This window comes from Heptranchias perlo, chromosome 13 (genome assembly GCF_035084215.1).
Source record: "Heptranchias perlo isolate sHepPer1 chromosome 13, sHepPer1.hap1, whole genome shotgun sequence".
In the NCBI taxonomy this organism is placed as follows: Eukaryota; Metazoa; Chordata; class Chondrichthyes; order Hexanchiformes; family Hexanchidae; genus Heptranchias; species Heptranchias perlo.
Window position 1 is genome coordinate 56,918,397 of NC_090337.1, and position 25,399 is coordinate 56,943,795.

General features: G+C 47.7%; 1 protein-coding gene across 1 annotated transcript in view; it reads left to right on the forward strand.

Moving 5' to 3' along the window:
- Positions 1 to 4,228: 4,228 nt before the first annotated feature.
- Positions 4,229 to 25,399, forward strand: part of LOC137331612 (vitamin K-dependent protein C-like) — a 51,907-nt gene continuing 30,736 nt past the window's right edge. The window contains exons 1-4 of the mRNA XM_067995524.1: positions 4,229 to 4,305; positions 14,553 to 14,650; positions 15,113 to 15,273; positions 19,014 to 19,038. Of these exons, the coding sequence (XP_067851625.1) occupies positions 14,581 to 14,650; positions 15,113 to 15,273; positions 19,014 to 19,038 (256 nt within the window). The 5' untranslated portion in view covers positions 4,229 to 4,305; positions 14,553 to 14,580. The remainder of the gene's footprint in view (positions 4,306 to 14,552; positions 14,651 to 15,112; positions 15,274 to 19,013; positions 19,039 to 25,399) is intronic.

Genomic DNA, 25,399 nt, shown 5'->3' on the forward strand with positions numbered 1-25,399 from the left:
GAAGCTATAGGAACAGGGCGTACATCTACAGGGTGAAGCTATAGGAACAGGGCGTACACCTACAGGGTGCAGCTATAGGAACAGGGCGTACATCTACAGGGTGCAGCTATAGGAACAGGGCGTACATCTACAGGGTGAAGCTATAAGACCAGGGCGTACATCTACAGGGTGCAGCTATAAGACCAGGACGTACATCTACAGGGTGAAGCTATAGGAACAGGGCGTACACCTGCAGGGTGCAGCTATAAGACCAGGACGTACACCTACAGGGTGCAGCTATAAGACCAGGACGTACATCTACAGGGTGAAGCTATAGGAACAGGGCGTACACCTACAGGGTGCAGCTATAGGAACAGGGCGTACACCTACAGGGTGCAGCTATAGGAACAGGGCGTACACCTACAGGGTGCAGCTATAGGAGCAGGGCGTACATCTACAGGGTGCAGCTATAGGAACAGGGCGTACACCTACAGGGTGCAGCTATAGGAACAGGGCGTACACCTACAGGGTGCAGCTATAGGAGCAGGGCGTACATCTACAGGGTGCAGCTATAGGAACAGGGCGTACATCTACAGGGTGCAGCTATAGGAACAGGGTGTACACCTACAGGGTGCAGCTATAGGAGCAGGGCGTACATCTACAGGGTGCAGCTATAGGAGCAGGGCGTACATCTACAGGGTGCAGCTATAGGAACAGGGCGTACACCTACAGGGTGCAGCTATAGGAACAGGGCGTACACCTACAGGGTGCAGCTATAGGAACAGGGCGTACATCTACAGGGTGCAGCTATAGGAGCAGGGCGTACATCTACAGGGTGCAGCTATAGGAGCAGGGCGTACATCTACAGGGTGAAGCTATAGGAGCAGGGCGTACATCTACAGGGTGAAGCTATAGGAGCAGGGCGTACATCTACAGGGTGAAGCTATAGGAGCAGGGTGTACATCTACAGGGTGCAGCTATAGGAGCAGGACGTACATCTACAGGGTGCAGCTATAGGAGCAGGGAGTTTTTTTTATTCGTTCATGGGATGTGGGCGTCGCTGGCGAGGCCGGCATTTATTGCCCATCCCTAATTGCCCTTGAGAAGGTGGTGGTGAGCCGCCTTCTTGAACCGCTGCAGTCCATGTGGTGAAGGTTCTCCCACAGTGCTGTTAGGAAGGGAGTTCCAGGATTTTGATCCAGCGACGATGAAGGAACGGCGATATATTTCCAAGTCGGGATGGTTTGTGATTTGGAGGGGAACGTGCAGGTGGTGTTGTTGCCATGTGCCTGCTGCTCTTGTCCTTCCAGGTGGTAGAGGTCGCGGGTTTGGGAGGTGCTGTCGAAGAAGCCTTGGCGAGTTGCTGCAGTGCATCCTGTGGATGGTACTCACTGCAGCTACAGTGCGCTGGTGGTGAAGGGATTGAATGTTTAGGGTGGTGGATGGGATGCCAATCAAGCGGGCTGCTTTGTCCTGGATGGTGTCGAGCTTCTTGAGTGTTGTTGGAGCTGCACTCATCCAGACAAGTGGAGAATATTCCATCAGACTCCTGACTTGTGCCTTGTAGATGGTGGAAAGGCTTTGTGGAGTCAGGAGGTGAGTCACTCGCCGCAGAATACGCAGCCTCTGACCTGCTCTTGTAGCCACAGGATTTATGTGGCTGATCCAGTTAAGTTTCTGGTCAATGGTGATCCCCAGGATGTTGATTGTGGGGGATTCAGTGATGGTAATGCCATTGAATGTCAAGGAGAGGTGGTTAGACTTTCTCTTGTTGGAGATGGTCATTGCCTGGCACTTGTGTGGCACGAATGTTACTTGCCACTTATGAGCCCAAGTCTGGATGTTGCCCAGGTCTTGCTGCATGCGGGCTCGGACTGCTTCGTTATTTGAGGGGCTGCGAATGGAACTTAAAAGTGAATCTACAGGGTATAGCTATCAGTAGAGGTGTTGGGGAAATGCGCTGCGCCATTTTCTAATGCACGGGCCAATGGAAACCTGGCAAGAAGGAGTTCTCGGGCAGGCCTACATGCAGGAGTGCTTTTCAAGGACCATAGGTTTTAAAGGTAAGTGGTTTAGGCCTTTTTAAGGGCTCTTGTAATTTTTTAAAAAATTTTCTTGTTGGCACTTAGACCTTCAGAAGCCTTTTTGCCCATTATGGTTATTTTTCTTTGGCCCTCCCAGCTTTCTTTGTTGGTACCAGAGGTTTTGCCAGAAGGAATCCTCTGAGCTGACGTGTTTGGATGAAGGAGAGGGGCTGCAGGTCAGGCTGTCTGAAGTGTACTCTGTGCCCTTCAGCCACCGCTCGCACTCGCACATCTTCAGAGAGGGAGCGTAACCTCTGGCAAAACCAGGTCAGCAGACCACCAGTGGTGTCACTGTGAGATGTGAATACCTGTCTATACATTCTACTCAAAGGTTCTTCGGAATCAGCCCAATCGCAGCTTATCACGCACTGCCTGGTACTGAAGGAGAGACTTATATAACACCTTTCACGTCCTCAGGACGTCCCAAAGCAGCTTATAGCCAGCGAAGTACTTTTGAAGTGTAGTAACTGTTGTAATGTAGAAAACACAACAGCCAATTTGCGCACAGCAAGGTCCCACAAATGGCAATGAGATAATAACCAGATAATCTGCTTTAGTGATGTTGAGGGATAAATATTGGCCAGGACACCGGGAGGAACTCCCCTCCTTTTCTGTGAAATAGTGCCATTGGATCTTTTGCGTCCATCTGAGAGGACAGACTGCACGAAAGAAGGCATGCCAGGGTGATGAGGAGCCTGTTTGGCCACATTTGCTAAGTTTTCACCAACCACTAATGCAGGCCCTGGCAAACCTACCTGGTAATGACCATGGCGATCTGTCTTATCATGGGCCCAGAGAGGGAAATGCCAAACGATGCCATCTGCTGTAAGGACACATGTGGCTGCCATGCAGCAAAGGGCAACAACAGTAACGATCTGCTGCAGCCTGAAACTTGGCTGCAACTCCTTGCAGGCAAGCTGCAGGGCTGACCTGTGGGATGGTGCTGTGGAGTAGCAGAGATGACAACCTTCCTCGCAATCACCTTGACTTCAGCAGCATTAAACAGGGTGCTGGGCTGTGCCATTACTTGTCTGCAGACTCAAGCCTGCACCTTGGGCACCCTTTCCGTTCATCTTGGCCTGTCACTTCTTAATTCCCTACCCCTTCAGCCTTGACTGTGGTTGCTGATGGGTTGAGATGCCTTTTACAGCGTATCTCCAGAAACTTTCTGAATTTTTATTTTTTCCCCCCTTCCCTCCATTGTGACATTCCCTTTAAATTTGACAATCATGCAGTGTATTCCTCCTACCACTTATGGTGTCATCCCTAGACCCACTTCTTGTCGCACCTGAATTTGTGAATAATTATGTAAATGAGCATAGACCGGAGAATCGAGTGCAGTGGTGATTCAGGTTGGTCTTAAAGCAGTGCTAACCAAAATAGAATTGATCAACAACTGAAGAGGATAAATCAGCCCCAACGTCCGCTGCGTTCCCTTTATACACTCTATGAGTTCCTCAAATAATACAATTCGATTTGTCAAGCACGACCTGCCATTTACAAATCCATGCTGATTCTCTGCGATTAAGCTACACTTTTCTAAGTGTGCATTCCATATTATGGAGTCTAGAATTTTACTCACAACCGAGGTAAGACTAACTAACCTTTAATTTCCTGGCTTGTCGCTTTTCTCTTGAACAGCGATGTAACACTTGCACCCTCCAATCTTTTGGCATAATTCTCAATTGGAATGATTTTTGGGAAGTGATGATGGATGGTACCTCCGCTATCTCCTCCCCAACCTCATCAAGTATTCGGCAAGAGGAAAGGTGTGGGGGGAGGAGGTATGGGGACTGAGGGATTGTGGAGCGAGCAGTGAACAGAAGTTCATGGTCAGCTGTGGTGTTGGTTGAAGTGCTCGCTGTTTGTGTATGTTCATTGCTGGCAGGCATGCCAGATATTGCTCCCATTGGTGCCCCTTTAACTTCAGACAGTGTTTCTCCCTTCACTTTGGTCACATTGTGCTGCACTAGCATCGCATGTGTTGAAGGAGTAAGAGGAGCAGATACTGGTTGAAAAACAATGTCCTGAAACTGATGGGGGGTTTGTCAGCCTTCAGTTATTTACCCATGGACACAGACTGCTCTGGTACAGGGGCTCTGAGTAAATATTTGAAGTTAGTCATTAACTGAGCTTTTCCGGAGTTCAGCTGTATTCACCAATTGAAATGCAAAAACCGACATAACGGCTGTGTGATGAAAAGTATTACATCTGGATTTTTGTGGAGAAATTATTTTTGAAGGTACTGCACCATGAGCTAGTCCAGCCTCCGTTTCAAATTCAGTTTTAAAAACACACATCTCCTGTGGTGGGTCGGTGATGTACCCTGGCCTGTGTGGTGGGTTGGTGATGTATCCTGGCCTGTGTGGTGTGTTGGTGATGTACCCTGGCCTGTGTGGTGGGTCGGTGATGTACCCTGGCCTGTGTGGTGGGTCGGTGATGTACCCTGGCCTGTGAGGTGGGTCAGTGATGTACCCTGGCCTGTGAGGTGGGTCGGTGATGTACCCTGGCCTGTGTGGTGGGTCGGTGATGTACCCTGGCCTGTGAGGTGGGTCAGTGATGTATCCTGGCCTGTGAGGTGGGTCGGTGATGTACCCTGGCCTGTGTGGTGGGTCGGTGATGTACCCTGGCCTGTGTGGTGTGTTGGTGATGTACCCTGGCCTGTGTGGTGGGTCGGTGATGTACCCTGGCCTGTGTGGTGTGTTGGTGATGTACCCTGGCCTGTGAGGTGGGTCAGTGATGTATCCTGGCCTGTGTGGTGGGTCGGTGATGTACTCTGGCCTGTGTGGTGGGTTGGTGATGTATCCTGGCCTGTGAGGTGGGTCGGTGATGTATCCTGGCCTGTGTGGTGGGTCAGTGATGTACCCTGGCCTGTGAGGTGGGTCGGTGATGTATCCTGGCCTGTGTGGTGGGTCGGTGATGTATCCTGGCCTGTGTGGTGGGTCGGTGATGTACCCTGGCCTGTGTGGTGGGTCGGTGATGTACCCTGGCCTGTGAGGTGGGTCGGTGATGTATCCTGGCCTGTGTGGTGGGTCGGTGATGTATCCTGGCCTGTGTGGTGGGTCGGTGATGTACCCTGGCCTGTGAGGTGGGTCAGTGATGTATCCTGGCCTGTGAGGTGGGTCGGTGATGTATCCTGGCCTGTGTGGTGGGTCGGTGATGTACCCTGGCCTGTGAGGTGGGTCAGTGATGTAACCTGGCCTGTGTGGTGGGTCAGTGATGTATCCTGGCCTGTGTGGTGGGTCGGTGATGTATCCTGGCCTGTGAGGTGGGTCGGTGATGTATCCTGGCCTGTGTGGTGGGTCAGTGATGTATCCTGGCCTGTGTGGTGGGTCAGTGATGTATCCTGGCCTGTGTGGTGAGTCGGTGATGTACCCTGGCCTGTGAGGTGGGTCGGTGATGTATCCTGGCCTGTGAGGTGGGTCGGTGATGTATCCTGGCCTGTGAGGTGGGTCAGTGATGTATCCTGGCCTGTGTGGTGGGTCGGTGATGTATCCTGGCCTGTGTGGTGGGTCGGTGATGTATCCTGGCCTGTGTGGTGGGTCGGTGATGCATCCTGGCCTGTGTGGTGGGTCGGTGATGTACCCTGGCCTGTGTGGTGGGTCGGTGATGTATCCTGGCCTGTGAGGTGGGTCAGTGATGTACCCTGGCCTGTGTGGTGGGTCAGTGATGTACCCTGGCCTGTGAGGTGGGTCAGTGATGTACCCTGGCCTGTGAGGTGGGTCGGTGATGTACCCTGGCCTGTGTGGTGGGTCAGTGATGTACCCTGGCCTGTGAGGTGGGTCGGTGATGTACCCTGGCCTCTATGGTGGGTCAGTGATGTACCCTGGCCTGTGAGGTGGGTCGGTGATGTACCCTGGCCTGTGAGGTGGGTTGGTGATGTACCCTGGCCTCTATGGTGGGTCGGTGATGTACCCTGGCCTGTGAGGTGGGTCGGTGATGTACCCTGGCCTCTATGGTGGGTCGGTGATGTACCCTGGCCTGTGAGGTGGGTCGGTGATGTACCCTGGCCTCTATGGTGGGTCGGTGATGTACCCTGGCCTGTGTGGTGGGTCAGTGATGTACCCTGGCCTGTGTGGTGGGTCGGTGATGTACCCTGGCCTCTATGGTGGGTCAGTGATGTAACCTGGCCTGTGTGGTGGGTCAGTGATGTACCCTGGCCTCTATGGTGGGTCAGTGATGTAACCTGGCCTGTGTGGTGGGTCAGTGATGTACCCTGGCCTCTATGGTGGGTCAGTGATGTAACCTGGCCTGTGTGGTGGGTCAGTGATGTACCCTGGCCTGTGTGGTGGGTCGGTGATGTACCCTGGCCTGTGAGGTGGGTCAGTGATGTAACTTGGCCTGTGTGGTGGGTCAGTGATGTACCCTGGCCTGTGTGGTGGGTCGGTGATGTACCCTGGCCTGTGTGGTGGGTCAGTGATGTACCCTGGCCTGTGTGGTGGGTCGGTGATGTATCCTGGCCTGTGTGGTGGGTCAGTGATGTACCCTGGCCTGTGTGGTGGGTCGGTGATGTACCTGGCCTGTGTGGTGGGTCGGTGATGTAACCTGGCCTCTATGGTGGGTCAGTGATGTAACCTGGCCTGTGTGGTGGGTCAGTGATGTACCCTGGCCTGTGTGGTGGGTCAGTGATGTACCCTGGCCTGTGAGGTGGGTCGGTGATGTACCCTGGCCTGTGAGGTGGGTCAGTGATGTATCCTGGCCTGTGAGGTGGGTCGGTGATGTACCCTGGCCTGTGTGGTGGGTCAGTGATGTATCCTGGCCTGTGAGGTGGGTCGGTGATGTACCCTGGCCTCTATGGTGGGTCAGTGATGTACCCTGGCCTGTGTGGTGGGTTGGTGATGTACCCTGGCCTGTGAGGTGGGTCGGTGATGTACCCTGGCCTGTGAGGTGGGTCGGTGATGTACCCTGGCCTGTGTGGTGGGTCAGTGATGTACCCTGGCCTCTATGGTGGGTCAGTGATGTACCCTGGCCTGTGAGGTGGGTCGGTGATGTACCCTGGCCTGTGAGGTAGGTCGGTGATGTACCCTGGCCTCTATGGTGGGTCGGTGATGTACCCTGGCCTGTGAGGTGGGTCGGTGATGTACCCTGGCCTGTGAGGTGGGTCGGTGATGTACCCTGGCCTCTATGGTGGGTCAGTGATGTACCCTGGCCTGTGTGGTGGGTCAGTGATGTATCCTGGCCTGTGAGGTGGGTCAGTGATGTAACCTGGCCTGTGAGGTGGGTTGGTGATGTACCCTGGCCTGTGTGGTGGGTCGGTGATGTATCCTGGCCTGTGAGGTGGGTCGGTGATGTATCCTGGCCTGTGTGGTGGGTTGGTGATGTACCCTGGCCTGTGAGGTGGGTCAGTGATGTACCCTGGCCTCTATGGTGGGTCAGTGATGTAACCTGGCCTGTGAGGTGGGTCAGTGATGTACCCTGGCCTGTGTGGTGGGTCGGTGATGTACCCTGGCCTGTGTGGTGGGTCGGTGATGTACCCTGGCCTCTATGGTGGGTCAGTGATGTAACCTGGCCTGTGTGGTGGGTCAGTGATGTACCCTGGCCTGTGTGGTGGGTCAGTGATGTACCCTGGCCTGTGTGGTGGGTCGGTGATGTACCCTGGCCTGTGAGGTGGGTCAGTGATGTACCCTGGCCTGTGAGGTGGGTCGGTGATGTACCCTGGCCTGTGAGGTGGGTCGGTGATGTACCCTGGCCTGTGTGGTGGGTCGGTGATGTACCCTGGCCTGTGTGGTGGGTCGGTGATGTACCCTGGCCTGTGTGGTGGGTCAGTGATGTACCCTGGCCTGTGTGGTGGGTCGGTGATGTACCCTGGCCTGTGTGGTGTGTTGGTGATGTACCCTGAGCTATGTGATAGGCCAGGGTACATCAATGACCAATGTAATCATCCAGTGATGTATCCTGGCCTAAGTATGGAATGGTCTACCTAGGAATTGGGGTTTGACTGTATCAGTGAACTCAAGAGAAAGTTGAATATGTACCTGGAGGATACATGAAAGAGGGACATGAAACATTTCTGGGATATTTGCCATCGGCAATGGATCCAACCAGATGGATCGGAATGGATTTTTTCAGGTCCTGTGTAATCCTGTGTGCTTTAGAGCTTGATAGCCCTCATGATCCTGCAGTACTCGGTACTAACTGGTGATAGTAAAAAAAAATGCGTTATCAAAATGTTAAAGAAGAACTGAATGATGAATGAAAAGTAGGATTTTTTTTATTATTCGTTCAAGGGATGTGGGCGTCTCTGGCGAGGCCGGCATTTATTGCCCATCCCTAATTGCCCTTGAGAAGGTGGTGGTAAGCCGCCTTCTTGAACCGCTGCAGTCCGTGTGGTGAAGGTTCTCCCACAGTGCTGTTAGGAAGGGAGTTCCAGGATTTTGACCCAGCGACGATGAAGGAACGGCGATATATTTCCAAGTCAGGATGGTGTGTGACTTGGAGGGGAACGTGCAGGTGGTGTTGTTCCCATGTGCCTGCTGCTCTTGTCCTTCTAGGTGGTAGAGGTCGCGGGTTTGGGAGGTGCTGTCGAAGAAGCCTTGGCGAGTTGCTGCAGTGCATCCTGTGGATGGTACACGCTGCAGCCACTGTGCGCCGGTGGTGAAGGGAGTGAATGTTTAGGTTGGTGGATGGGGTGCCAATCAAGCGGGCTGCTTTGTCCTGGATGGTGTCGAGCTTCTTGAGTGTTGTTGGAGCTGCACTCATCCATGCAAGTGGAGAGTATTCCATCACACTCCTGACTTGTGCCTTGTAGATGGTGGAAAGGCTTTGGGGAGTCTGGAGGTGAGTCACTCGCTGCAGAATACGCAGCCTCTGACCTGCTCTTGTAGCCACACTATTTATATGGCTGGTCCAGTTACGTTTCTGGTCAATGTTGATGGTGGGGGAATTCGGCGATGGTAATGCCGTTGAATGTCAGGATATCAGAATTTAAAATAGTCTAACTTGTCTAAAATATAGCTGAGACATATCCTGTCCTGCTTGTCCATAACCTCCATCCTTGCTGACCAACACTGGCTCCCTGTCCCCTATGTATCCAATTCAAGTACGTTTTCCTCATCTTTTAATCCCTCCACAGCCTTGCACCTCCCTACATCTACATCCTCCTCCAGCCATACATCCCTTCCACCTCCCAAGCCCGCGACCTCTACCACCTAGAAGGACAAGGGCAGCAGGCACATGGGAACAACACCACCTGCACGTTCCCCTCCAAGTCACACACCATCCCGACTTGGAAATATATCGCCGTTCCTTCATCGTCGCTGGGTCAAAATCCTGGAACTCCCTTCCTAACAGCACAGTGGGAGAACCGTCACCACACGGACTGCAGCGGTTCAAGAAGGCGGCTCACCACCACCTTCTCGAGGGCAATTAGGGATGGGCAATAAATGCTGGCCTCGCCAGTGACGCCCACATCCCATGAATGAATAAAAAAAACACCTGCCAGCCCTTCAATTCCAGCCTCCCTTTGCCACCATTGATGGCAGAGCTTTCAGTCGCCTCAGCCCTACTCTCGTGAACTCCTAAATCCCACTGCCTCTCTACTTTGCTGACATCCTTTATTAACATCCTCGGACCCACCTTTTCAACCCAGCCTTCAGTCACTTTCCCTAACCACTGCCGTGGTCAGCATCCACTTCCCTTATTATTTGCTTTGTAGAGCACTATCTTCTATGTTAAAAAACTATATAAAGTTGTTGTTGTGTAGTAGTCATATAGCGGGCTGTTATGTAATACCTTACAGGATATCAGGCTACAATATAGGATTATGCAAAATATTGGGTTGAATATTGGGCAGAAATGCAAGCTTTGATGTAAGACCTCACCTAATGTTGGGCTATAATGCAGCTTGTAGGGTATTTTACTCCAACATAGGACCTTGTAGGATAGTGGGTTCTTTTCTAGAGCCTCGCTCCTCTCTGGGGAAGCTCCAGCACTGTGCTGCTTTCCAGAAGGGCTCTTGCGATCTAACTTGGGAAATGATCAAGAATCCATGAACATCGAAGTAGGTTGACACTAAAGATCAAATCAGCAGCAACATATTAGATACAGTAAAGGACAGACTCCATCAGGAGCTAGCCAAATCAGAATTTAGGAAATTAAAATGGGGAAAATACCTTGTCACTGGGATTACCACCATTGTCTGAAGCCTGCCAAATAGTGTGAAGTCTCAGATTGAAGCACATTCATAAAGGGAGCATCTGACAGAAGATTAACAAAAATGAGGATAAACGGAAGAGACAAGAAAATAAGAGGAACATGTGTGAATCAAAAGCCAAAAGGGGATGAATGATAGATTTAAAGGTGAACAGAAGGGAGATGTAAAGTGAGTTGGAGATCCTGGGCTCAGTTTTACAATGGTGGCAGGTTGGCAGCGGCAGGGTGAAGGTGCACGTGGCAAACCCGCATGAACAAAACTTATTGACAGGCTGGCTGCCGTCAGGAGGTGCAACGCGAGGGGAGGAGAACAAGAAAGAGAGAGAGAGAGAGACGTCATCTGGCGCTGGAACGGAAGACCGGGGTGGGGGGGAGAATGGAAGATCCGGCGCTGGACTGGAAGACCTGGGGGGGGGGGCGGTGGGGGGAAGAGGAGAAGATTGGGGGGGTAAGGGGAAATTCAGGGGGGAGGGGGAAGATTGGGAGGATATTGGGGGAAGATCGGGGAGGTGAAGAGGGGGATATCAAAGCGGGAGACATCGGACATTGGAGCAGGTTTCAAAGGTAGGTTCATTTAGTGTTTTCACTTCCTTCCATGGTTTTTTATTTAGTTTATTCGGTTTCTTTTTCCCTGATCTGGTTTCACCAGGCGTGAATCAGAAGCGGTGGGCAAGCCGCCCATGTAAGTTAAAAATCTTTCTAAGTATATAATCTGTCACAGGTAAAGTGTCGTAAGTTCCTCAATGAGGTACATTTGGCTCTTTAACTGTCATCCAGCCAGCTTTAATTGGCGGCAGGACTTCCGTTTTCGGGTCGCCCGTGCGCACACAGGTGGGTCCCTGGGAAACATGGAAGTCAGCGGGTTGGAGCTGAATTCCGAACCCGAACAGGATTTCTGTGGTTTTCGGAGCCCCCCTGCCCCCACAATTGCCTCCTAAAATCACCCCACTCTGTGTTTGATATGAAATGTTTCTGAAGGAAAAAGCCAGGTTTCATCGGTGGGTTAAGATATGTGCAAATTGTCTATTGATCAATAAGCTAAAAGAAAGAGTTAATGGCTTTAGAGATGAAGGTGTAAGAAGTTACAGGGACAGACATAAACGAGGGCAAAAAGATGGTATTAAACTTGATAAGCGAGTCACCACAGGTCAGTCAAAAATCCAGGCTATCACTGCATCTATGGGCTAAAAATTGATAAAGAAGAGGTACTTGAAAGGCTAGCTGTACTTAAGTAGATAAGTTACCCGGTCCGGATGGAATGCATCCTAGGTTACTGAGGGAAATAAGGGTGAAAGTTGCAGAGGTGCTGGCCATAATCTTCCAAACATCCATAGAAACGGGGGTGGTGCCGGAGGACTGGAGAATTGCAAATGTTGCACCCTTGTTCAAAAAAGGTGTAAGGATAAATCCAGCAACTACACGCCAGTCAGTTTAACCTCAATGGTGGGAAAACTTTTAGAAACGATAATCCAGGACAGAATTAACAGTCACTTGGATGAGTGTGGATTGATTAGGGAAAGCCAGCACAGATTTGTTAAAGGCAAATCGTGTTCAACCAACTTGATAGGGTTTTTTGATGAGGTAACAGAGAGGATAGATGAGGGCAATGCAGTTGATGTGTATATGGACTTTCAAAAGGCGTTTGATAAAGTGCCACATGGTAGGCTTATCATCAAGATTGCGGCCCATGGAATAAATGAGAATTTTAAATTTGAGGTATTAGGGGACCAGGAGCCAATGATGAGGGAAAACAACAACTTGCATTTGTATAGCGCCTTTAATGTAGTAAAATGTCCCAAGGCGTTTCACAGGAACGTAATCAGACAAAACGGAGGTGAACTGGACTTGGTGTGGAATAGGACACGGGCAGTAGAGTTTTGGATGAGCTGAAGCTTACGGATGGAAAGCCGGCCAGGAGAGCATTGTATTTAAAATATAATGTAATAGCCTAGAAATAGGACAGTGCCCAGGAGCAGACTACCCATGCCAGTTACTATCAACACAGACAGCATGCAATATCCGTGCTGCCTGCTAATTACAATCATTCGTACCAGCAGCCAGCATTATTCATTGGCTGCACGCCTATTGGGAAGGTGGGGGGGGAGGGTGGTATCGGGAGTCCAAGACACTACTGAAAGGCAGCCAGCACCTCTTAAAGTGGAGGTTCATTTTGGCTGCATAGACTGTGGATCAAGTTGCGATTGAAATGGCTGAAGCAGGGAACGAGCGGGCACCAAGGTTCTCTGATGCTGCACTGGAGGCCTTGGTGCAGGCAGTGGAGAGGAGCAAGGACATCCTTTTTCCCCCCAGAGGGCAGGAAGCCTCCAGGCATCTATTCAGGAAGCAGTAGGAGGAGATTACTGAGGATGTCAATGCCAGGAGCATTGCCCCAAGAACATGGCTGCAATGCAGGAAAAAATTCAATGATCTAACTAGAGTTGTGAAGGTAAGAAGACTGCTGAAATACTTCCTTATCACAGCTGCATCACTCACAACCTCATTAATTACAACACTCACAGAACTTTCATTACCCTGCACTGTCCTGCAATCACTGCACCACATTTCACTAAACGACCTGCTCCTTATGTTCACACACACCACTATTACAACCCTCACTTACCAAAAACTCATATCTCACACACACACTGGCAACTACTCTACCATGCCAGCCACATTCTCCAAACAGCTCACAAGACTGTCACTAACACACTTTCCTCTTTCTTGCAGGAGAAGGTCTCACACAACAGCAGGCAACAGGCTGCCGTCGGACGAAGAAGAGCCCATCTGCACACCCTCTCCCCCCTTGAAGAGTGTGTCCTGGCCATCATGGGAAGGGGCAGAGTAGAGGCCCTGGCCATTAGCAGCGCTGGAGAAGACGTCCGCAGAATTTCTTTATATCTAATCCTCTTTGTTTCTTCTGTCTTCTCCCTCACCCTGCGCACTCTGCATGACAAGCAGCAGATGCTTTCAACACCCACTTTTCTTTCCCTGCTTTCCCTTACACCAGAAGCTAACCCTCTTCCCTTTCTTTCATTTCAGCTGCTGAGAATGTCAATGCCCCTCAGCCAGTGGAGAAAAAGAAGCCCAGTGTTGCTGAAGATGCACCATCATTTGCACTCTCGCAAGCACCAGCTCAGAGGCTGACAGCACGCGGACTTTAGAGGTTGGGTTAGAGGAGGGATCTGCACGTGGTGACTCACCGGGCACAGGTGCGCAGGAGCTAAGGCAGGGGCATAGGACGTCACAGGCGCCAGCTCACCAGAGGGCAAGGCTGCACACTAGTTCTGCTGCAATGGTCTCAGATGCTGATTCGAGGGCCCTTGCTACTGAAGAAGACTCATGGACATACACTGGGAAATGACAGGTACACTGGGAAACGATACGTACACTGGGAAATGACAGGTACACTGGGCAGCCTGCCAGAGAACTAATACGCAATGTCACAGAGCATAGAGGAGTCCAGCTCCAACTTGACTCAAGGCTTTGCGCAGAGCATGGAGACCATTCTGTCCAACAAACTGCTGCCATGGAAGCACAGACGGCTGCCATCTTGGCTTTGCAGGACACTGTTGAAAAGGGATTCCAGGGCGTCACATCACTGCTGCACTCTGTTCTCCATCATAGCCCTAGGAGTGCTGAGGCACTGCTCTAGGAGAGTGACGTTGGCTCCATGGGAGGGGCATCTGCTGTCCTCTCTCTGGATGACAGCATGTCTGCTCCCCTTTCAGACACTCTGCCAGTTCCCTTGCTGGTGATACTCAGCCAGCTGGCCCAGACTGCTGCAGCCCATGCTAAGATGCTGTAATCTGCAGCCGAGCCCTCTAGGCCCAGAGCTGATCGAGGCCGTCCCCCACGGCCATCTGAAGTGTCCTCAACGGAAGATCAGCAGCCTTCAACCTCCCAAGCTGTAGCCACTGGAGAAGCATCTCATAGGAGCACCAGGATAGGAAAACAAGTGCACAAGACAGGCACTAAGGGCTTGCACAAAGGTGATGTCATTTTTTTTGTCAATGGGACATAAGTTGTTTGATAAATTTGTTTTTTGATCTGAATTTGGTGTTGGTATTTGTCTTTGTAGTGAAGTGAGGATAAGACCCATAAGTTTGGAGTGAAGGATCCTCAGGTAAGCTTACCAAGATGCTGAGGTTAGCTTGTGTGGAGATGTTACTTTCTGTGAAATGTGAAAGGAGTACCATCATGGAGAATTTTAAAAAAGCACAGGGTACAGAAGAGATGGATACATCTGTTGCAACAGTGAAGAACACAGCTATAAACTTTCAGGGCTTTACCCAGTTAGTTGCTATCCCAGGCAAATTACATATTCCTTTCCCATTGCAGGTGAGGGTTTGAATAACCAGACTGCACAATGGTGAAGCCGCTCTGCTGCTTAACATTTCTCATGGCTGCTTGTTGTATAGAAGTGTCCAGCTCCACAGGTTAGTGTGAAACATGAATACTTATGCTGTGGTATTATACAGATGGCAACCTTGAGATGGATGGTACACTGTCCTGGTACAGATACAACATTCTCTGATGCGAATGGTACACTGCCCTGGTACAGATACAACATTCTCTGATGCGAATGGTACACTGCCCTGGTACAGATACAACATTCTCTGATGCGAATGGTACACTGCCCTGGTACAGATACAACATTCTCTGATGCGAATGGTACACTGCCCTGGTACAGATACAACATTCTGTGATGCGAATGGTACACTGCCCTGGTACAGATACAACATTCTCTGATGCGAATGGTACACTGCCCTGGTACAGATACAACATTCTCTGATGCGAATGGTACACTGCCCTGGTACAGATACAACATTCTGTGATGCAGATGGTACACTGCCCTGCAGGCATCAGTTTTAAAGATGATTCCTTATTTTATATTTCAGTGATTTTACCGGGAAAAATTGCCAATGATGTCTTGAGAATTAGGAAACGTGATAATTTCCTCTTTGAAGAAATGAGGCCTGGAAATTTGGAAAGGGAGTGTTATGAAGAATCCTGTAATTTCGATGAGGTGAAAGAGATTTTCCAGTTGACTGATGCGGCTGTGAGTATCCTGCAGTAAATCACCTCAGCGTCCTGGTTCCTTCAATAAAGTTTATGTGAGGCACCAGCACTGGTAATTTTATTAGCAATTTCCTGATATTCCACTATTACTTTAATCTTTGAATTTCATGGACATAGAAGACTGCGTTACAGATGTCTGTATCTCTCTCTCTCTCTTCCATCCCTATACATGAAAGCAATGGTGTAATATCAAAACAATGGTAAAGTTGGCAGTGTTGTCAATGCCGCAGTGATTGTTTGAGAATGGGTTTGACAAATGGTTTTCTTTTTAGGGAGGGGACAGCAAACTCCCCCACCTCCCCCCCCCCCCCATTTATAATAATGTCTGCACAAGTGAAGCGCGGTTTATGTCTAGCGTCAAATATGTGTTAACAAATAGAGAAAGCTGCTTAAGATGGTGAGTAGCTGTGCCATTCAGAGCAAAGTGTCAGAGGTTTCACCCCTCCCCCCAGTTCTGTACTAAGTTACCTGATCTTAGTCAAGCAGCAGTGTGCGTCCTACAGTTGGCCTCAGCTTCATCAGGTAAGGGATGGAGTTGCCTGGGTTCCTCCTGTTGAACACTATATGGTGGCCTCTGGATAGTAGGGGTCAGCTGTGATACCATCGCTGTGGAATAGCCTTCCAACACTCATTGTCTAGGACGGGAATGTCCAAACTTTATTTATTTTTGTGTCCAATGAGTGTGAACCTAGGTACCTTTGATGTCTGGGTACATACCATGGAGCCTGGTACATACAGTGGGTTAGACACTATGGGCTGGACCTCCCTCCACTCTCCCACCTGGAAAAGTTGGGCTGAGAGAGCTAGTGCTATTTCCCACCTAGACCTCATTTTGCCTCCAACCTGCTCCCACCCGCCACGTGTAAATGCCAGTGGGAATGCAGGTTTTGTCCAAGCTGAAGAATGGCCATATGCTGGGACATCTGTGAAGTGGCTCAGGTGCTGATTTGAGGTCACTGCACTGTGCAGTGTTGTAAACCCCAGGTCCCTGTGGATGCTAGGAAGGATCCCAGGAAAACAAGGGCGAGGAAGTTGAGATAGTGCAGCTGGAATGAGTACAGAAAACGTTTCTTTTAGTAAATCTTGACTGCAGTTCCCTCAACGTCTGCCAATACTCTCTCCAGGGAAATTGCCAAACGTTCAGCCTGGTTAAGACTGTTCAGAATGTACTTCAAACCTGTCCTCTTATTTGTCATGTCTCTATATCTTTATTACATTTTAAATCATGCATATAACAGATAGATGTGTAGTTTCTGTAAATGAGCTGCTTATAACTAGAATCTAGTCAGGTGAAATTTATTTGGCTAGTACTTCGGATTGTTCAACTGGTGATGTATGTAAATTTCTCTCTGGTAACAGACAGGTCTCATTTATCATTACCTCAACCGTTAAAGGGGTTTCATACCAAAAGAAGATCCCACTAGGTTTGGTTTCAGGCCTTGCCTGGTAACAGTACCCCCGATAGCGATGGGATTGCTAGTCACATCCCATCCACTTGAGTGATAGAAACAGTTAATATGCCTATTCAGGGAGAATCAGGAACTTCCTTAAAATAACATACTGAGGATAAAAGGACTTTGGGCTGGAATGGGAAAAGGCTGCATGGAGAAGTATAAATGCGACTGGCTTTCAATATTCTACAGTTCTTTCACTTCAACCAGTCCAAATCCTAGTGGACATAAATTGAAAATGAAGAGGTTGAGTTGAGTAAGAAGGGAAGTCAGGGGGATTTTTCACCTGCAGGGTAATTGAGTTGTGGTGTGTTGTGGTATAGGTTACCAGGGAAGCAGACAATATAAATTGGGCCAAGAAACAATTAGTTGTGTTTCTGGAGAAAGAAGTGTTTTAGAGATATGGTGAGAAAGTGGATAGGTGGAGTTGAGGGATATGGTGAGAAGGTGGGTAGGTGGAGTTGAAGGATATGGTGAGAAGGTGGGTAGGTGGAGTTGAAGGATATGGTGAGAAGGTGGGTAGGTGGAGTTGAAGGATATGATGAGAAGGTGGGTAGGGGGAGTTGAAGGATATGATGAGAAGGTGGGTAGGGGGAGTTGAGGGATATGGTGAGAAGGTGGGTAGGTGGAGTTGAAGGATATGATGAGAAGGTGGGTAGGGGGAGTTGAAGGATATGGTGAGAAGGTGAATAGGTGGAGTCGAGGGATATGGTGAGAAGGTGAATAGGTGGAGTTGAAGGATATGGTGAGAAGGTGGGTAGGGGGAGTTGAAGGATATGGTGAGAAGGTGGGTAGGTGGAGTTGAGGGATATGGTGAGAAGGTGGGTAGGTGGAGTTGAAGGATATGGTGAGAAGGTGGGTAGGTGGAGTTGAAGGATATGATGAGAAGGTGGGTAGGTGGAGTTGAGGGATATGGTGAGAAGGTGGGTAGGGGGAGTTGAAGGATATGATGAGAAGGTGGGTAGGGGGAGTTGAGGGATATGGTGAGAAGGTGGGTAGGTGGAGTTGAAGGATATGATGAGAAGGTGGGTAGGGGGAGTTGAAGGATATGGTGAGAAGGTGGGTAGGTGGAGTTGAGGGATATGGTGAGAAGGTGGGTAGGTGGAGTTGAAGGATATGGTGAGAAGGTGGGTAGGTGGAGTTGAAGGATATGATGAGAAGGTGGGTAGGGGGAGTTGAAGGATATGATGAGAAGGTGGGTAGGGGGAGTTGAAGGATATGATGAGAAGGTGGGTAGGGGGAGTTGAGGGATATGGTGAGAAGGTGGGTAGGGGGAGTTGAAGGATATGATGAGAAGGTGGGTAGGGGGAGTTGAGGGATATGGTGAGAAGGTGGGTAGGTGGAGTTGAAGGATATGATGAGAAGGTGAATAGGTGGAGTCGAGGGATATGGTGAGAAGGTGAATAGGTGGAGTTGAAGGATATGGTGAGAAGGTGAATAGGTGGAGTCGAGGGATATGGTGAGAAGGTGAATAGGTGGAGTCGAAGGATATGATGAGAAGGTGAATAGGTGGAGTCGAGGGATATGGTGAGAAGGTGAATAGGTGGAGTCGAGGGATATGGTGAGAAGGTGAATAGGTGGAGTCGAGGGATATGGTGAGAAGGTGAATAGGTGGAGTCGAGGGATATGGTGAGAAGGTGAATAGGTGGAGTCGAGGGATATGGTGAGAAGGTGAATAGGTGGAGTCGAGGGATATGGTGAGAAGGTGAATAGGTGGAGTTGAAGGATATGGTGAGAAGGTGAATAGGTGGAGTTGAAGGATATGGTGAGAAGGTGAATAGGTGGAGTCGAGGGATATGGTGAGAAGGTGAATAGGTGGAGTCGAGGGATATGGTGAGAAGGTGAATAGGTGGAGTTGAAGGATATGGTGAGAAGGTGGGTAGGGGGAGTTGAGGGATATGGTGAGAAGGTGGGTAGGTGGAGTTGAGGGATATGGTGAGAAGGTGGATAGATGGAGTTGAGGGATATGGTGAGAAGGTGGATAGATGGAGTTGAGGGATATGGTGGGTAGGTGGAGTTGAGGGATATGGTAAGAAGGTGGGTAGGTGGGATTGAGGAATTATGGTGGGTGGGTGGGTTTTAGGGATATGGTGAGAAGGTGGGTGGGATAGAAGGATATGTGTGGGATTAAAGGATATGTATGTAACTGTTCTCCTTTTCTTGATGTAAGGTGTACAATGCAGAACCTTACCATTTCATTGTATGAATACTGTGATTTCAGTATTTTACTGTTGTTGCATCTAATCAGCTGTGTACTTTTTCTTGACAGTTAACATTTTGGAACAAGTACGTTGGTAAGTAGACCAATCTCTGTCAAACTGTAGCCTAGGAAGATAAAGAGCAAAGAAGAAAGGGTAAATAATAACAAAAAGAATAAGAATGTTTGCCCTCAATATTTGCACCCTAGTATTCTGGTCTTTGTATCATAGACCATTTCTTTCAAGGTGGGCAAAAGAAGAATTACAGCTGGCTTTATCAGTAGGCATGTTCCTCCCCTCCCCATCCCATATTCCACAGACTGTTAGTATGCATACAAATAGAATAATGGAATGTTCCAGCACAGAAACAAGCCATTCTGCCCATTAAATCTGCGCCAATATTTTCCTCCATGTGAGCTAACTAGTCTAATCCCACTCTCCTGCTCACTCCCCATTCCCTTCTAATAGTCCTTTTTTTAAAATGATCTTTGTATCTGCACAGCAACAACATGTAAATTCCTCAACAGTACACGAGGGGACTTTCCAACTGTACTGTTTCCCCCAGCTAATCCTCAACACGGATGAGGGGAGACTACAGAGCAAGAGGTGCCAATTCCCTAGTAATGGGCCATTTCCATTATGTGGAATTTCACTGTGAAGTTATTCCATTGTGTAATTATTTTATACTGTTTTGTCATTCCACTGAGTGACCGTTACATCGTATGGTAAGAGCACGGGGGTTGAAATCAAGCCGTGTGACCTTGGTGACGGATGCAGTAAAGCACTGTTGTGAAATTACTTTCTCTGCTGTTTTAATGAAGATTTCAGCTAATTTATTTTAAATTGGCAAAGAAGCTTCATCCAAGTGAGGGAAGTAAGGGTGGAAATTGCAGAGACTCTGACCACAATCTTCCAATATCCTTAGATATATACAGGAGTGGTGCCAGAGCACTGAAGGATTGCAAATGTTACACCCCTGTTCAAAAAAGGGGAGAGGGATAATCCCAGAAACTACAGGCCAGTCAGCCTAATGTCAGTGGTGGGGAAACTTTTTAGAGACATAAATCGGGACAAAATTAATTGGCGCTTTGAAAACTATGGGTTAACAAACGAAAGCCAGCACGGATTTGTAAAAGACAAATCATGTTTGACTAACTTGATTGACTTCTTTGATGAAATATGGAGAAGGTTGATGAGGCTAGTGCGATTGATGTTCTGTATATGGACTTTCAAAAGGCGTTTGATAAAGTACCACATAATAGACTTGTTAGCAAAAGTGAATCCCATGGGATGAAAGGGGCAGTGGCTGCGTGGATACAAAATTGGCTAAGGGACAGAAAGCAGAGAGTAGCAGTGAACGGTTGTTTTTCGGATTGGAGGGAAGTGTGCAGTGGTATTCCCCAGGGGTCAGTATTAGGACCACTGCTCTTTTTGATATATAATAATAATCTGGACTTAGGTACACAGGATATAATCTCAAAGTTTGCAGATGACACGAGACTCGCAAATGTAGTAAACAGTGAGGAGGATAGTAACAGACTTAAGGAGGGCATAGACAGACTGGTGAAATTGGCAGACACGTGGCAGATGAAATTTAACGCAGAGAAGTGTGAAGCGATTCATTTTGGTAGGAAGAACGAGGAGAGGCAATATAAATTAAATGGTACAATTTTAAAAGAGGTGCAGCAATAGCGACCTGGGGGTGTATGTACACAAATCTTTGAAGGTGGCAGAACAAGTTGAGAAGGCTGTTAAAACGGCTTTATAAATAGACGCATAGAGTACAGAAGCAAGGAAGTTGTGCTAAACCTTTACAAAACACTGGTTCGGCCACAGCTGGAGTACTCTGGCCAATTCTAAGAAGGATGTCAAGGCCTTGGAGAGGGTGCAGAGCAGATTTACTAGAATGGTACCAGGAATGCAGGACTTAAATTACATGGAGAGACTACAGAAACTGGGTTGTTCTTCTTAGAGCAGAGAAGCTTATGGGGAGATTTAATAGAGGTGTTCAAAGTCATGAAGAGTTCTAATAGAATAAATAAGGAGAAACTGTTTCCAGTGGCAGAAGGGTCAGTAACCAGAGGACACAGATTTAAGGTAATTAGCAAAGGAACCAGAGGCGACATGAGGAAAAAAATGTTATGAGTTGTTATGATCTGGAGTGCACTGCCTGAAAGGGTGGTGGAAGCAGATTCAATAGTAACTTTCAAAAGGGAATTGGATAAATATTTGAAGTGGAAAAATTTGCAGGGCTATGGAGAAAGAGCAGGGGAGTGGGACTAATTGGGTAGCTCTTTCAAAGAGCCGGCACAGACACGATAAGAAATAGGAGCAGAAGTAGGCCATACGGCCCCTCAAGCCTGCTCCGCCATTCAATCGGATCATGGCTGATCTTCAACCTCAACTCTATTTTCCTGCCCGATCCCCATATCCCTTGATTCCCCTAGAGTCCAAAAATCTATCTATCTCAGCCTTGAATATACTCAACGACTCAGCATCCACAGCCCTCTGGGGTAGAGAATTCCAAAGATTCACAACCCTCTGAGTGAAGAAATTCCTCTTCATCTCAGTCCTAAATGGCTGACCCCTTATCCTGAGACTATGACCTCTAGTTCTAGACTCTTCAGCCAGGGGAAACAACTTCTCTGCATCTACCCTGTCAAGCCCCCTCAGAATCTTATATGTTTCAATGAGATCACCTCTCATTCTTCTAAACTCCAGAGAGTATAGGCCCATTCTATCTAACGTCTCCTCATAGGACAACCCTCTCATCCCAGGAATTAATCTAGTGAACCTTCATTGCACCGCCTCTAGGACAAGTATATCCTTCTTCAGATAAGGAGACCAAAACTGTACGCAGTGCTCCAGGTGAGGTCTCACCAAAGCCCTGTACAATTGTAGTAAGACTTCCTTACTCTTGTACTCCAACCCCCTTGCAATAAAGGCCAACATGCCATTTGCTTTCCTAATTGCCTGCAGTACCTGCATGCTAACTTTTTGTGTTTCACGTACCAGGACACCCAAGTCTCTCTGGACACCAACATTTAATAGTTTCTCACCATTTAAAAGATATTCTGTCTTTCTGTTGTTCCTACCAAAGTGAATAACCTCACATTTCCACACATAATACTCCATCTGCCACTTAACCTGTCTATATCAATTGCAGACTCTTTGTGTCCTCCTCACAGCTTACTTTCCCACCTAGCTTTGTATCGTCCGCAAACTTGGGTACATTACACTCAGTCCCTTCATCCAAGTCATTAATATAGATTGTAAATAGCTGAGGCCCAAGCACCGATCTTTGCGGTACCCCACTAGTTACAGCCTGCCAACCTGAAAATTACCCGTTTATCCCGAGGATGAGCTGAATGGCCTCCTTCTGTGCTGTATGATTCTATGATTCTAAATGTTTTACGTTCCCATTACTAATATCACACAGTGCAATATCCAATGCTTTTTACTTTTCAACATTACTTTGTACATCAGTATCAGCTCAAATCATCAGCAGGAACTTTGTGCCTTTATACATTATGTATGTGATGCAGAACCCATTCTCTTTCCACAGTATATGAGCCACCTTGGGCTACCTGCTTCAGTTCTTTTGTCTGGAGGAAGCAGATGAATGTGTATTGCTTTAATTCCCATGACCACTAGTGGTTGTAATGGGCCAAATAGGTGTTTGGGATGACGTCATTTGAAAAATGAACAAGACTATGGAGGATTAGGAGGAATAGCTATCTGAGGGGAAGAATGCAAGAGATGGTTGAAGGACATTGACAGGTTAGAGGAGTGGGCGGTTAGGTGGCAAATGCAGTTCAATGTAGAGAACTGTGAAGTAGTACGTTTTGGGAAAAAGAACAGTGAAAGGAATGTGTGGCCTAAATAGTAAGAATTTTAACAGAGATGAGGATCCGAGAGATCTAGGGGTGCAGACATATAGGGGGTGAAACTGGTCTTCGGCGATAGCGCAAAACAGGCGCTAACAAATCAGCAACCCGTTTTACACCCGCCCATTTTACACCCGCCTGATTTTATTTTCCATTGAAATCATCCACAAAATATTGCCAACATGTGTTGTTAGTGTGGTTTGTTACTTTTAGGGGAGCAACTATGGTCAGCTGTTGGACTGAGGGTGAAAACTCTATATTTGCCAATGGTTTGCACTCCAATAATGAATGTTTAGTAAAATGTGAAGGTTATTTCAGTCAGCTTAATGAAATTTCATATTTCATTAAGGACTACTTATTAAATGACTTCCACTTGGGCCACTGGTCTTCTTCTAAGTTGATAAAAATAAAGTGTATATTTGATTAACTGTCAAGCTGATCTTTTTCCAGTGATGGGTAGCTTCAGGTGGGGTTTGCACAAAAGAAAAAGTTCTCTTGTCTTCCTGATTTAGCTGATATGATAATGGTTATCTAATCATTGCTCAGAATTGCTGCAGTTGATGGTTCAACCCTTTAATCTTGTCATCAATTCAGGGTTCTGTTGTCTTTCCTATTCTGTACCTGTCCATATTATTCACCTTCTCTACTCCTTGTCCAACCCTGCCCACACATTTGCTGATGATTTCCATCTGCATTCCTTTAAATAATACGCCTCAGTGTACTTGCCCTCCATTCCTCTTACGGTGCAGTGACTGAATCGTTAAATCTCATTCCTCCCAGTATCTTGGTTGAGCAGTGAAAATTCTTCAGTCACAAGCCTATACTTTCTGATTGGTGTTATTTTAATACCAGTGTTAATCTGTTTAAAATGAATGTGTTAGCTCTGAAGTAATTGTAATGGCAGTCGTAAAATCTAGGCTCCTGTCTCACAAGCTCAACTATCTCTTACGTGGTGACACCCTTAGTCTTTCGTCTAGTGGTATTGTTGGCCGTACTATTGCCTCTGATCTCAAGTGGAGTTCCCACTTCTACTCCATCACTAAAGCTGTCCCCAAGAAAGTCAGTTTCCTCTTTTGTGCCAAATACTTCTTTTCCCCGCAATATCTCTAAACTCTCTATAAAGACCAGGTCCATTCAATCCTGCTCCTATATTTGGGGAGGCTGGCCATAAAGGGTACAAAAAAAGCTTGTTGTCAATCATTCCATCACCTCTAGCCTTCATCATCCTGTCTACACTTCAACCTTTGTTTGTTCTTCCATATCTGAAATTTCCTCTCTTGTTCCTTCTAAGCTTCAAATATAATGGGCTGGAAATTGCTTTCAAAATAATGGTGAGCCTAACAACGCTCACCGTTACTAGTGGTGAAATCGAAGAGATGGTTCCGGCGAATACACATGCGCAGTCAAACGTGGAAATCCGGAACTTGCTCTTTCTGGTTCACCGGCGATCTGCGAGCTTCGTCTTAAAGGGACATCACTGCCAGCAATCAATAGAATCAATACACCAGCACCAAGTTGCTCTCCTGCCCAGTTGGAAACTAACTAGTATCACCACAAGACAGGTACGCTCAGTTTTTTAGGTCTAAACTAAGCTTTAACAGCCTGGTAAGTCTTAATGACTGCCAAACAACCTCTCTGGCACTGAAAATTAACTTTTAAAAATGTGGAGTCTCATTACTCCTGATTTTTGGACATTTGAAAAAAAAAATTTTAATTAAAAAATTTAAAGATTTTTAAAAACTTTTTCCTTCTGTCTCTTTTATCTGAGTCTTTCAATCTTATCCTGTCTTTATTTCGCTTTCTCTATGTCATTTAATAATACCTTATCGGACACATCCGGGTTTTTATTCTGCGCTATTTATCCATGAAGTGCATTACCTGGTTCTCACAACGTGGCTTGATTCAAGCTGATTGACTGAGGAGCCTTAGAGATCCTTAGATTGGTAGGATCCTTTCACCACTCACACTGCCCGGGAACGAACACTGATGTTATTTGAACTCGCAGTTCAAGGAAGTTGCCGCCAAAAAGCACGCGGAAACTTAGTGGGTGAATTTAAATCTAATGAGCAGTGACCACAGCTGGTTCACTGCTTGGAGCAATTTACGGGCCATTGTCCTAAATGCACCTCCTCTTTCCTGTTCAAATTTAAGACTCTTAACACTACTCTGACTCATTCTTTCCCAGGATCTCAAAACTTTGGAACTCCTCACCTCCCTCAGTTTCCCTTCCAGAGGCTTTTTAAAACCCGACTTAATCCCTACTTCCTGATTTATCTCTTCTTCTCTACCACTCTATTGTGATGTCCAGCACTGTGGCCCTTCACTTTGTTTCTCAAGAAAAGAACATGTAAAAAAATATTTTTACATTTGCTCAGTGAAATGAGTGATTCTCTCTGAAAGTAGAGCAGGAGGGCATGAACATTTATCTAAAGAGGTGAAGTTCTGAAATAATTTATGGAATGAATGTTGGGGTTTCTGTCGAATCACATTATTCATGTTCTATCATGGTGTTGTAGGTATTAGTGTACTCCTTGAGGGGAAGTATTTCCCTCTCAACAAACATTCCCATT